Below are 14,641 nucleotides of genomic sequence, written 5' to 3'. Positions count from 1 at the left end.
AAGTTAACAACATATATTAGTAGTTTACATTAATTCATAATACACCATTACTCTTAATTTCCTTTTATTTCTATTTCACTAATTATCAGCATCATTGTTATTATTTTAATATTATCGCCATTATTCCTTTTATTAGAATTTTTTAACACTGCATTTGCTCACAGTCTTGAGGAAAACAAAAGAAACAAATGAGCTGTTTTATAACAATTATTATTATATTATTTTATAATTGTAATAATTTATTGTTATAAAGTTCATTATATTATTATTGATTGTTTATTAATAGTATTTATTACAAAATTTATTAGTTACACTTTATCACTGTGTCGTACTAGTTGTGGAAGTCTAGACTTAAGAGTTAAATAAATGACACACACCCACATATTGACAGTCTTCTCACATGTACCTTTCATTATTGGTAAAGTCATCTTTATCATCTCTCTTAAAGTCATCAGGTACATAAGTAAGCTCTGGCTATGAGATATGCATCTGGTGTCCATTTATCTGACAATAACAAGTCTTGAAGATCAGCTATTAATTCATTTTAACTAGAAATAAAAGAAAAAACAAACTTGAATGAGTCATATTTACATGTACAGAAATAGATGAATGAAACTTTACAAATGGATTCATGGATAAATCAATGGATGAATAAATAGACATAATATCAATGGACATAAGAATGTCCAAAACATTTTTTCCCTACTATACCTCATGAGTCTAGCACTATTTTTAACCCTTAAATCTTGTATAATTGTTTCATACTCGTCTAAAATGAGACTGTCCTCTTTGTCATCTTAAGAAAAACGTCACTCTCCATATCTGAGTGATCATAATTTAACAAGAAAAAGTAAGTTATTCTACAAAAAGTATTATCATACATGATGAATAATTGTAGTACTTGAAGATGCTGTATTATCAAATAATTTACTGCAATATTTAACATGTGAAGTTGTTAGTGATCTATATCACTAGTACCTTTGTTACATTCTTGTTCAATGACTTTCATCAGTTGACTATTTCAACTTCTTCATTTTGTAATACATTCTGTAACTCTTTCATTTCCTTCTCCAAGATGAATGGTCTTAGTTTATCCTCTTTTTCTGAGCTCTTGGTTTTCTATAATCTCTCTATTCTTTGTAACTATAGAAAAGACTCAGTCTGAAAAGTCTATAATAGTTATAGGACTCAGTCTGAAGTATGTATATGCAAATGTGGGTAGTCACAGTCTACATTGACCCAGTTACATGTAAAATACATTCACTAACTAGTAATCTCATTTGATAGTGTTTGACCACATCTGCACATGACTAGTTTAAAATTTAACTCTAAACAAAGACATCAGTATCACATACATAATGAAATACAGTGACATTACCTCTGTTCTCTATTTTAAGTCTCTCAATTTCACAGTGTAGCTGCTTGATAACATCACTATGTTGAGTTTCTATGATCATGAAACAAGAACAGAGTAAAAATCAATGTTATATTTATAATGACATATAATTATGGCAGTGTCTAGAGTGCTGGTAATAGAACATCATACTTTAATGTGAAATTAATATTACACTCCAGACCCTAAACCTTAAACATTGGAACTAAAAATGTATTAATTTCACATTAAAGTATGGTATTCCATTACTGGCACTTTTAAACACACCATGTAACTATTAGTACTGTATAGGACCTATACTATAGCCAGTAATAATTATTATATATAAACAATTCACTCATTAATGGCTACAGTTGGTTACATGTAATGATATACATGTACATGTACATACAGTAGTCTTCTATTAACAGCTTCATTCTCTGTTACTGGAGCAGATATTGTAGATGTAAAGGACTATGGTACAGCTCCTATTGAATAATGAGCCTAGACATAGTGTTACTATAGCAACAGTTGTCATAGTAAAAAGGTGGTTAATTAATAATAACTTACAACATTCTGTACAAGTGAATCATTTGAATAAAAGAGAGGGAAATGGAATTTAAAATATGAACATATTCTAGCCACTTTCAGACCTGTTCATCTTTGTATTAAAGTTATAAATTGTCCTTTAACGCTGCTCGTACTGACACTAGGACAATTAAAAAGGGTTAAAAAGTAAAGACCTGCCTACTTTAATGAACATGACCAAACCCACAGGGTATTACTGGATTTATGTCAGCTCACTGCAATGCCAGAGGACCAACATTAGGCAAATGGTTGATCTTCAAACATATCTCCTATATTGATCAGGTCTGGGAGACAATAAGTCAGACTGTGGGTATCTGGTGAACTGGGAGTTACTCCCGCTAAAGTGCCGACAAAGAAAGTCAACCCAAATTCTTCAGGTGCAAACATTAAAGTGATATGTGTGTATACTACAACAGAAGATAGTGATAAGGTCGGAATGAAGTTAATTCCTTATGTATGTGAGACAATACGATATAAAACAGATGCAGAGACTCGTGCTTAGAGGTATGCTTGTCATGGTGATCATAGAGTAACATTGAGGACACTGAAATGGAATAAAGGTAATCCAAAAATTAAGGAGTAATTATATTATCATCTGAAGACCAAAGCTTTGTGTATTTTCAATATTTCATGTAGACTGGTCCCATCGATTTTGTTTTTAAAAAAATTATTAATGTAGAGATGACTATTGGATGAAACTAATAGTGACATTATAAACACATGTTATGACTACAAAGTCAATAAAATTGTTGTGACAAAATGTACTATCAGGACTCTCCATTGATCCAGTATCTATTCATTGTCCCAAATTATATAACTATTAATAATACTCATAAATAGTAGGTGGAGTTCTAGTTAATTATTATGCTATACGCCACATGTGGTCGATGGTCCTTACTGAATATGTCATCTAACAGAAAACTCTTGTTATCTTGTAAGTGGCTGTAATAAGACATGTATTAAACTCAACTATATTAACTGATCATCTCAACAGTTGTCCCTAAAACAAGATATTTTCCAGTGTCCACTATGTCATCATGTGACTATAGAACTGATTGTAACATTATGACTTGTTGTATTTATTCTCATCACATTGGTGATAAAATTCTACCACTGTTCAGACAGTACTAGTACATTTTGTCTAGAAGACATGTTGTGTGTAGCATCAAGTCGAGACATTTGTCTTATCACCAATATCAACCAGTCGAGTACAACATCATTTGGCCACACCCAATTCCATTGACCATAAACTGCACTCTTGTACCACAAATGCCCAAGACTGTCTGTACTTTAAAATGTAATACATTTGTCTTATCACCAATATCAACCAGTCGAGTACAACATCATTTGGCCACACCCAATTCCATTGACCTTATATAAACTGCACTCTTGTACCACAAATGCCCAAGACTGTCTGTACTTTAAAATGTAATACATTTGTCTTATCACCAATATCAACCAGTCGAGTACAACATCATTTGGCCACACCCAATTCCATTGACCATAAACTGCACTCTTGTACCACAAATGCCCAAGACTGTCTGTACTTTAAAATGTAATACATTTGTCTTATCACCAATATCAACCAGTCGAGTACAACATCATTTGGCCACACCCCAATTCCATTGACCTTATATAAACTGCACTCTTGTACCACAAATGCCCAAGACTGTCTGTACTTTAAAATGTATCATTTAATATAATTCCAATTAAAACTGTTTTATTGCCAAACTTTACATTTTTATATTTACCATAAATAAATTGTATATTTGTTATTTAGAGATGTTACTGCATTACATGTTAATCTATTGCTACTAGTATATATCATCAAGTAGTAACACTTAATATACAGAGAGGAAGATCTTAGAGTTGGAAGGTGACAGTGATTATGCAGTCTCTCTGATCTATATGGATCTCATCCAGTTTATTGATATCTTGTGAGAGTACTGAGATTTGTAAACATACAATAAACAATTAAATAGCAAATAAACATTTATTTTAATGAATAAAAGCAAGAATTAAAAAATTGCCTGAAAAAACTTAATTAAAAATAACACTGAAACAGAAATAAAAATTTCAATTTGTGAAAAGTTCAATCAAAGGTCTCCAGAGAATCTATCATCAGCACACGACCATCAAGGAACAGCAAACGCGTGACCTATCCTTCGGGCGGGAAAAGATGACATTATGGCGGGAAAACATAACAGCAGCTCACGCATTCAGCAAAAAGCTTACAAGAACACCAAAATACTTTTAATAGGTTTTTAATTTAATTCTTAAAATAATTAATTAAATAATTTAGCTTTTGATTTAAAAATATTAATGATAATATCATCTAAAGAATTAGTAATATAATGATACAACAGTTGTAAAAAATTCATAAGAATTCATTCAGTATGATTGTAGTTGTTTAGTTAATATAAAAATTAAATTCTAAACTGATTCAGTTTTCAAAGTTATATTAAATTTCTAAGTTGGTGATTAGAGAATCAAGTTAAAATATAACTAAAATTAAGATAATTGCTTTTTGGCAAATTTTAGTGAGAAATATTTTTTTGAGAAGTTCAATATAATAAATTAAAAACAATATAATAACAAAACTATAAAAAAACATGAAAAAAACTACAATAAAAAAGAAAATAAAAAAATTAAAATAAGACAGTTTCAGTAGTTGAAAGTCCCCAAGAGTCCAGTCACTCCACAAGTAGAGAACATAGAGAAAGAAAGAGAGAGAGTTAGTTGTAACAACTGGATTGCTAAAGAATGAATGAAATGGATGGAGAGATAGCTCACCTTCTTCAACAGTGCTGCTCCTGCAAGGAAAGAAAAGAAGTAGTTATTAACTGAACTGGAGAAGATAGAATGGATAGAGAGAGAAGAGAGACAGAGGAAGTGAAAAGAAGCTACCAACACACACACATACAGCACACACACACACGCACCCTAGAAGATCAGAGCTCCTCCCCGCCACCTGGCGGCCTAGGATATTAAAAAAAAATTTTTTTTAGGCCGCCAGGCGGCAGGGAGGAGATAATTAATAGGGATTGTATGAGTGTGTGTATAGTGTATGGGCTGAATAGCCCAAAATAAAAATAAAAATAAAATAAAAAAGAAGAGGAAAGAAGGCTTGAAGGAAGACAGAAGAGACCAGGCAGGAGAGCGACTCATCTTTTACATCCAGAGAACGTCAGAGAGGAACAGTCAAGAGCATCAGAGAAGAACCGTCATGAGAACATCAGAGAAGAACAGTCAAGAACATCAGAAGATACAGCGAAGAACAGTCAAGAACATCATCAGAAGACATCAACAAAGAACAGTCAAGATCAACAGAGAACACCAGAGAAGAACAGTTGAGTCCTGTAGGAACGAAGAGAGAGGAAAAATTTATTTAAAAATTCAAAAAATCAATGACAAAAATTATAAAAAATTAACAAAAGAAAAACAGATAATAAAAAAAAAAAAAAAAGAAACAGATAAAGATGACATAACTAAAATAAAAAAGATGATCCAGCGACGAGAGGTTATCCAACGATGAGATGACTTGATCCAAACGAAGTACGAGATGATCCAACGATGAGGTGAATCGTAGAGAACATAGAGGAAGAAAGACAGAGTTATTTGTAACAACTGCTGAATAGATGTGAGATAGATGGATGGAGAGATAACTCACCTTATAATAAAGTATGGAAAATGGAGTACTTTTATAATATCAAGAAATCTCGTCATGCTTAAAATTGACAACTAGTCAACACAAGCTTGTGCCAAAATTGGCGGGAAACAACTGCACGCGTGATCAACATTAATTGATTTTTAATTGATTTGATTAACAAACTAATTGAAATCTTCAAAATATACAAGTATTTGTTAGTAGAAAGAAATATAGTTTTAATGCAATGTCTATATACAATAAAAGGTATAATATATTTCTATCAGAAACTTCCAAACTAAACAGTTTAGCAGTATCAGCTTTTTTCTATAACAATATGTGTGTGTATATTATGAATTAGTGAAAGTAGTATAAATATGAAGGAGACAGCTATTGATGTTCAGATAGCTGAAAAGATAAACTAGACACAATATTATCACACCAATTGTATTATTTGTACTTACCTACAACAATAAAATTGAAGTCGTTTGAATTCTGATTTTTCCACCCTTAGCAGAAGCTGCTGCCTTCATTCTGCCATATATTATGAACCATTCTGTACAAGTGAGGTTATCACAATGAAAGAGAGGGAAATGTAATTTAAAAACCAGAACATAATTAGCTACTTTTAAACCTGCTCATCTTTATATTAAAATTAGAATTTGTCTTTCTTTCTTTATAAGCAAATTACATGTACATGTACGTCTACCTAGGTACATGTATATATATGGTAATATTGATATACAAGGTACCTTCAATAAGTACATGTATATGTAATATGGTATGAAAACTACCCTCAATAGCTATTGAGGATAGCCCCATACCATTATTACCATATTAAATGTATATGTGCACCTACTGAGGCTAGTTTCCATACTGTATGGCATATACATGTACATGTATACCTATTGAGGATAGCTTGTATACTATCATTACAAGATTACATATATATGTATATCTATTGAGGATAGCCCCACCATTATTACCATATTACATGTACAAGTATATCTACTTACTGAGGGTAGCTTCCATGCCTTTATTACCATATTATATGTATATGTATATATACCTATTGAGGTTTGTTTCAAATGTAGATACTTTCTCTTGAAATTCTTTTTTATTTTTTAGAGAACTCTACAGCATTTTGATATAATTTTTGTATTTTAGTATAGTGATGTATGTGAGATAGAAAAATAACCTGAAAAGATTAGAATGATAGTTCTGAACCATGAGAATCAAATAATGAAATTTATAGAGCCAGAATGAAACATGGGAATGAATCTATTACTAGAAACACACTTACCATACCTTGTGTTGGTCATTTTTCATGGTAGCATATTTCACTAACTGGTTCTCTAATGCTGTGATATAATCTTTACATTCTACGAGTTCTTGGTGCCCAGGACTGAGTCTTTAGCTTCTAGAACAGAATATAATTTTTCCATTGTCTCTTTTAGTTCTGTTAGTCTCTTGTCATAGGCTGGGTCTGATGACAGCTAAATGGACAAGTGTAATGTTCAATGGATGTATAGTATGTTAATGGATGTATGGTATGTTAAATGGATGTAAAATATGATAAATGGATTCATAGTAGAACATAAAAAACTGATGAAATGGATTAAGATTTTAACCACACCCACCAAACTTACGACTTCTAATGTCTCTTTTTCACTTTCATATTGTTTTAATTTTCCTTCTAATAATTTGACGTGCCCCTCCCATTGTGCAGAGACTCATTATAAATTAGTTTGAAAACATTTGTACTCCCCTTACAAAGCAATAACATCAACTTTTGATGATCCCTACAGAAATGAACACAGCCGGATCATCTGACCAGATCTTGACAAACTATAACTACCCACTCACATAATGAGAGAAGTACAAGGCATTTATATTAACTACATGTATTGTGTACATGTACATATATAGTTGATAAGAATATTAAAATAGCGACAAAGACACCAATATAACTATACCTGTATATCAGTTTCTGAAAACCACCAGCATTACCAGTAGTTGCTACAGATGTATTCTGCTTTGCAGAACTAGTCTTGTGGGGTCATCCCCTTGAGAGACTAAGATAGAACTACATGTGATAGCAATAATTTCCTGCCACTCATGGTTACTATACCGTTTTATTTTTGAATGGACAAGATCTAGGTCAGTGAATAAATTAAATAAACTTGAACATATTCAATAAAGTTTTAACCTATTTATTAGAACAAGCTACATCAATAATTAGCTCCACCCACCAGACATTACTAATTAATTATTCATAATACTGTTAACAGGCAAGGACTCATTACTTGTTTACATCTGCCTATATCATTCTTTTTTTTAAAACTGTTTGAAAAGTGCATTTATGTATATTGATTAAGGTTTTTTCCTCTTTATTAGATATAACTGCTCGGCAATGGAGCACAGAAGTTTGAGGTTCTTATTATAACTTTGTTAACACATATATGATTGTATTTCCTAAAACAAAAATGATGATATACCAAATATAATAAAATTCCTTACTCAGCATGACTATAGTTATGTTTTTGTGTGTGACAATTCCTATCCCAATGACAATTTGATTTGTTAGTAACTTCATCTAAAAATTATAAGAGAGTAAAATGTCATACTTGTACATGCTACCAAGTTAATAAATAGTTAATAAATAGTTAATAAATAGTTAATACAATTATAGTTAATAAATAGTTAATATAATGTATATGTACATTCTACAATTACCCATTTACCAGGTAAGTCATCACTTGAAATGTCCTGTCTAAATTGGTAAGCTAACTCTTTAAAGTTTTTAAAAGCACACTCATAACAAGTACGAGTTGAGGAAGATATTCTAATAGTCCTTGTGTCTAGGAGAAAAGAACAATCATTATGAACTACATATACTATAATAATACTACTGTAAGCAAACTTCACACATATAATAAAAAATGTAATTTTTACTTACCAGGTGCTTGATATGTTCCATCATCTAATTTCTCCAAACAAGATTCTAACAAATCCTTCAATGATATACTCTTTAGTCTCATATAATCCTAACAATATGTCTAAATACAATACATAAAAAAAAAACATTATATGTACTTTTAAAACTCTTGATTCATAAACATTGTCGCAAATTAAATTACCTAATATAGTTTCATCAAAATCAATATCTAATGTAGACATTAATTAATAATTATAATGTATCCTCTTTAATTAAGCAATCAAACTATACCTTTAAATAAATTAAGACAATCTCTACATCCTAGTTTTCTACAACCTCAGTACATGTGACAATAAGCTTTATTATATACATCACTTACAAAGTGAAAAAGGAAGTGAAGAAGGAAGGTACTACAATATTCATTAAAATTGTAACAATGAAACAATGCCACTATTATATATGTACTTGTATATTTTAAAGTAAAAATTAAGACATCAAACTTCACATTAATTAAAGGGGTTAATTCCTCCAGTTACGTGTACTTATGAATACTAACTGTCTTCTAAAAGTTATAAGCTTATTATTTTTTTTAAAGAAGCTTCACATTTAAGGTACATGTATATAGACATTCCCAATATCTTCATCAGGTCTGACTTTAACTACAGAATGAGAGTAGACACCCTCTATATTAGAATACTTGTGCTAGTCCCATACTATTATTTAAGTGTATTATACAACCTCTATATTGAGGACACGTGTTCTAGTCCCATACTAATACTTTAGTGTATTATACAACCTCTATATTGAGGACACTTGTTCTAGTCCCATGCTAATACTTTAGCATATTATACAACCTCTATATTGATGACACTTGTTCTAACTACCTTTTACAAGTTATCAACAATAATAATTTCAACTGCTTAAGGTAGTTCTATATATGTTATGGTCATATATACATTTTTGAGGTGGTATAGTGACGTCACTATCAGATCGTCTATCAGGCATTGGTTGTAGACAACATAAACACAATATATGATTACTGGTAATAGTACAGGAATAAGGAGGTTGAGTTGGATGAGTGGAATGACTAGTAAAGACATCAACATAACTGGGACATTGACAACATCGTGGGGGTGGAGCAGGAATTGAACTAAAAAAAAGAAAAGATTGAAATAAAAATAACAAACTATTGTACTTAGTTTTATTGGATAATACACCTCAATAGAAACTATATAATATAAAATGAGAATATAATTATTGGAGTAATATAGTACTATATTGTAGTTAACCAAATCAAAGTGTTCAAATATATCAGAGTAGCCATTGTTACTGGATCGATAGTGTTAATTCTGTAAACATTTCTGACTTGTTGATGTGCATTACTTACAATGGGTGTGATGTAATATGGATTAGACCAGGATAAGATGGTGAAGATCTGGAAAAAAAAATATGAGAAGATGAAAGGAGAGTAGAAGAGGCACTTGTACTCAGATACTGAGAGAGAGAGAGAGAGAGTCATTTACCTTGAATCACTAGAACTAGTATCATGTGGTGATGGTAACCAAAAATCAGAACCTGTCATTGAGCAGTTACAACAAGTCTGTGTAAAGCAACAACTATCCTGCCAAAAATAACTAATAGTCTATCACTTTTTAACTATTATTAATAAACTGGCTGTACCATAGAATATGGCTGGAAAAAACAAGGGAGAAAAACCTGTTATGAGTGATTGCATTTATTGCAATCATTGCAAAAATCTCTTGTCTTCTAAGACATTTAAAGAGCATTACCACATATACTTTCATCAAGGAAGATGGCTTAAAGCAAAAGATTCTCATACCAGTTCCTCTAGTCCACTTGATGTGTCACCACAACCATTATCACTGGCTGTTTAACTGAATTCTACTGAAAGGAATATCATTAATGAAGAGATTGTTACTTTTTTGCCAGATGATGAAGTTCCAAAAAAGGTGCCCAAAAACTCAAAAACTCATTAAAAACACCTAACTTAATTACATAAACAATAATCAACACGTACAGATGTACTTATTACACAACTGCCAAATTACATATATAGAGAGTCATCTAAAAGTTAAAAATATAAATTATTACATTACAATAACATACATACTGGACTTTAAAACATTTGAGGAATATCGAGAGAGACTATTATTGCAAACAAGGTCACACTATTTCAGTGAAGCATTCTTCACATAATAGCAATTACTCACATCCACAGTCAAGTCTATACAGTCAATCTCAATCTCATCCATTACAGCTTTGACTTTGCTCAACTTGTTTTATAAAATACTTTGGTTTCAATACGTACTAACATTGAATGATTATTACTTTTCATTCAATTATTTTATCAATAAAAGTGTTTTATTATTAAGAGTTTGACTAAAATAGAAACAGATCTAGATATATTGCTTTTATCAATTCATTGTTACTTAGATTGCATACATATCTAGCTACTGTAGTATAAACAATTACTGCATACTATTATACTTACCGAATCAACAGCTCATACACTTCAATCAATGACCTCAGAAATAATAGTACTGCATACAGTGGAACACATTGACCACATTGAAAAGATGACTACCCTATAGTCTGTATCCTAAGAGATACTATATTTGAAGTGATAGTTATGACAATGACATCATTAATACTAGTTACTTCAACATGTATCATCATTGGCTAATATATATAGTTGTTCTTGCATAATGTGTTTGATATGTTCTATAGAGTTAAATATGGCAAAGTGCCTGTTAGTTAAGAAATCACTATCATGTAGTGAGACGATAACAGTCTTCATTGTTATTAAGAGGTAAACCTGTACATTTTGGATAATTCTATGAAACAACTACTGAGTTTTGTAAGTAGCTATATCCAATGAAAATTAGTTTGGAGTCATTAAGAGTTATTCTTAGCAGATGTTGACTAAAGTACTCATTTCCATTATAAATGGCTACTTCAGTATATTATTACGAGTTAATGACTTAGTCAGCGAGCTTTCATTTTTACTGACACATATTTTAAACATTTTAAACACGCAATTCATATTGCGCTAAGCGAGTGGGCGTTATGCATGAGGCTAACAAATAGAAATTACTTATCGTGGTACATAGATTATTATTATTATATAATGTACTATCATAACTATCACATGAACTTGTATGATTTACTGTTTGTGCGCTTGTATCTTAAGAGCTTCTCAGTGACCCTGGCTACTAGTGTCTATCTCTTATCACAAGTAAGGTATGTATCATTACTATTTTGATTTTATTTCCAAAGTACTTACTTTTCGTTGTATGCACCTTAAGATCACAAAAATATCGCCATCATGAACTGGTGTCATATCTATTATATAACATCAGTTATACTGTATATCTACAGTACGTGTGTTACTGCTTCTGAGTATTATGTCTCTGCAGGAGCGCCTTGTCCTTCTACTAATGCACCGTGTCACAATCTTTCCTACTATACTACTAATTATAAATCTTACTTCACTGATGATACAATCTTCTACTTTCAAGAGGGAACTCACACTCTACATGGTACATTGAAGATCAGCAATGTAAGTAATATAACACTACTGGGATTGGGTCATATAGAGCAAAGTTTTCACGAGAAAGTTCTGCAATCTACTTCAGTTATAATGTGCAGTAACAACAACAACACAGGTTAAAATTTAGTAGTAGCAGAGATGTTGTATTAAAATCATTAACAATAGCAAACTGTGGAGTGTTTGACAGTTTATTACAAATAAATATTAGCTTGCTCTTTGTGGACATCAATATTGTCAGACTAGAACAGGTATCAGTCCAGAATGGTTCGGGTTTTGGCCTTGTTCTTGCAAATGTTTTTTGATGTATTAATTGCCAATTCCTCATTTGCAAAAAATCAACCCTCTTAAGACATGTACTGATTGTTTAGGTGGTAATGCATTTATACTGTATTATAACCAACCCACTAATAAAACACAGTACAATGTTTCTATTATACAATCAAATTTCACATTTGGATTAAATCGTAAAAGTTGTACCAGGAGGAAAGGCTACTATATCATTCAATGTAGTGGAGGGCTGAGTATATATTTATTGTCTACACGATCGTACAAGATACAGTTTATAATTGAAAGTGTTGTGTTCTACAATAACATTGCTAACGTTGGGGCAAAACTTCTTATTCTTTGCTAACAACACTGGTCTCTATTCTTTAGTAATGAACAACACTATTAGTACTTATGGCAAAGCATTGATATTTAGCACAGATAACTATGAATGTACTTCTGGAGCAGGTATGACTTTGCTACAGGTATACACACCCAGCAATGAATCTGAGATTATTGTTGAAAATTGTATTTTTGCACACAATTTTGCTCAAGATTTTGGAGGAGGTGTAGCAATTGCTTTGTTAGCCACTGCTGGTAATATTGAATTTAAAAATTGTACTATATACAACAATACAGCATACTATGGATCAGGTATGGTACTGTATGGATTTCCTTCTGTACTGCTAACTTTTAAGTTTGCAGACATTTCATTTAATTCCAATAAAGTACCCAAAAAGGTTGATACATTACAATCAGCTTTATTATTAGTATATATTGAAAATGTTATATTTGAACAAATTGATGTTAGTAATCATGACACTACTGGTTTATTGAGTTATAATAGTCAGTTAACATTTCATAAAAATGCAAAGTTTGTAAACAATTCAGGGACTTTAGGTGGTGGTATGGCTTTATATGATTCATCTCATTTAATACTAAAAGAACAAACAAAACATATCATTTGTCAATAATTATGCTAGTGAATCAGGTGGAGGAATCTTTGTATCAGAAACATTCATAGCTCGTGATTTTCCCACTTTTTGTTTTTTTTCAACTTGAACATGAGTACGACACTACTGCAAAAATTATATTTTCTTAATAATAAAGCCAAAAATATCAGGTGATGTCCTATATGGTGGTAATGTGGATTATTGTATAAATGGACACGAATTTCTCAACATTTTAGTTACTCCCAACAGACAGGACTATCAGTAGTGTCATCAGATCCCATTGAAGTATGCTTTTGTGAACAAAAATATACCTAATTGCTCTGTTACTAACATCAATATAACTGCAATGCCTGGTATTAATGTCAATATATCACTAGCTACTGTTGGCTCAAAGAGTGGTTTAACCAAGGTGTGATAAAACTGACAGGCTTGGATAGTTCATTCAAAGTACAAACTCTCAACACTAGACTAAATTCAAATTGTACTGATGTTACCTTTAGTGCAACAGCAAATAGTTCAACGAATATTGCACAAGTCTATGTAACACTCGAGAAGTCATTTTTACCTTTATATGATCCTTTAGTAAAAGTTATTGAAGTTACTTTTCAGTCCTGTCCAATTGCTTTTCCATTAGATATTACAAATAATGCTTGTGCTTGTATATCTGAATTAGAGAAAACACCAACAATAACATGTGATGTCAATACTCAAACTATAACTAGACATGGTGAAATGTGGATTGGTTATAATAATGACAATGATTGTCTTATTGTTCATGCAAGTTGCCCCTTTGATTATTGTAGTGACAATAAACGTTAGTTTTACATTTAACATGACAGAGGAACAATGTCTTAACAATCGATCTGGACTACTTTGTGGGTAATGTCTTGAAGGACTTAGTCTCATGTTAGGTTCCAATCAATGTGGAAAATGTACTAATAACTACATAGCTCTTATCATTCCATTTGTTTTAGCTGGTATAGCACTGGTAGCTGTCATCATAGCTTTAAACTTAACTGTGTCTGTGGGTACAATCAATGGACTTATATTCTATGCTAATGTTGTCAAAATATATGAGCACATTTTTTTTCCTAATGGACCTGTAAATTTTTTTAGTCTTTTTATTTCCTGGGTTAATCTAGATTTGGGTATTGAGACTTGTTTTATTAATGGTATGGGTTCATGTAGTAAAGTATGGTTGCAGTTTTTCTTTCCAGGCTATGTTTGGTTTTCTACTAATATTTATCATAATATTATCACGATATTCCAGTAAAGTGGTTCGACTTGTAGGAAGACAAGCAATTCCAGT

General features: G+C 31.4%; 1 protein-coding gene across 1 annotated transcript in view; it reads left to right on the top strand.

The window, feature by feature from the left end:
* The window catches only part of LOC121391911 (cell division control protein 2 homolog), a 43,631-nt gene that overhangs the window by 15,475 nt on the left and 13,515 nt on the right, over positions 1-14,641 (top strand). Inside the window, 1 exon segment of the mRNA XM_041523373.1 lies at positions 5,076-5,319. Coding sequence (XP_041379307.1) covers positions 5,076-5,319 — 244 coding nt within the window.

This window comes from Gigantopelta aegis, unplaced genomic scaffold, assembly GCF_016097555.1.
Source record: "Gigantopelta aegis isolate Gae_Host unplaced genomic scaffold, Gae_host_genome ctg3088_pilon_pilon, whole genome shotgun sequence".
In the NCBI taxonomy this organism is placed as follows: Eukaryota; Metazoa; Mollusca; class Gastropoda; order Neomphalida; family Peltospiridae; genus Gigantopelta; species Gigantopelta aegis.
Note: the sequence above shows the minus strand (reverse complement) of the source record. Positions and strands in the feature narration are given on the sequence as shown.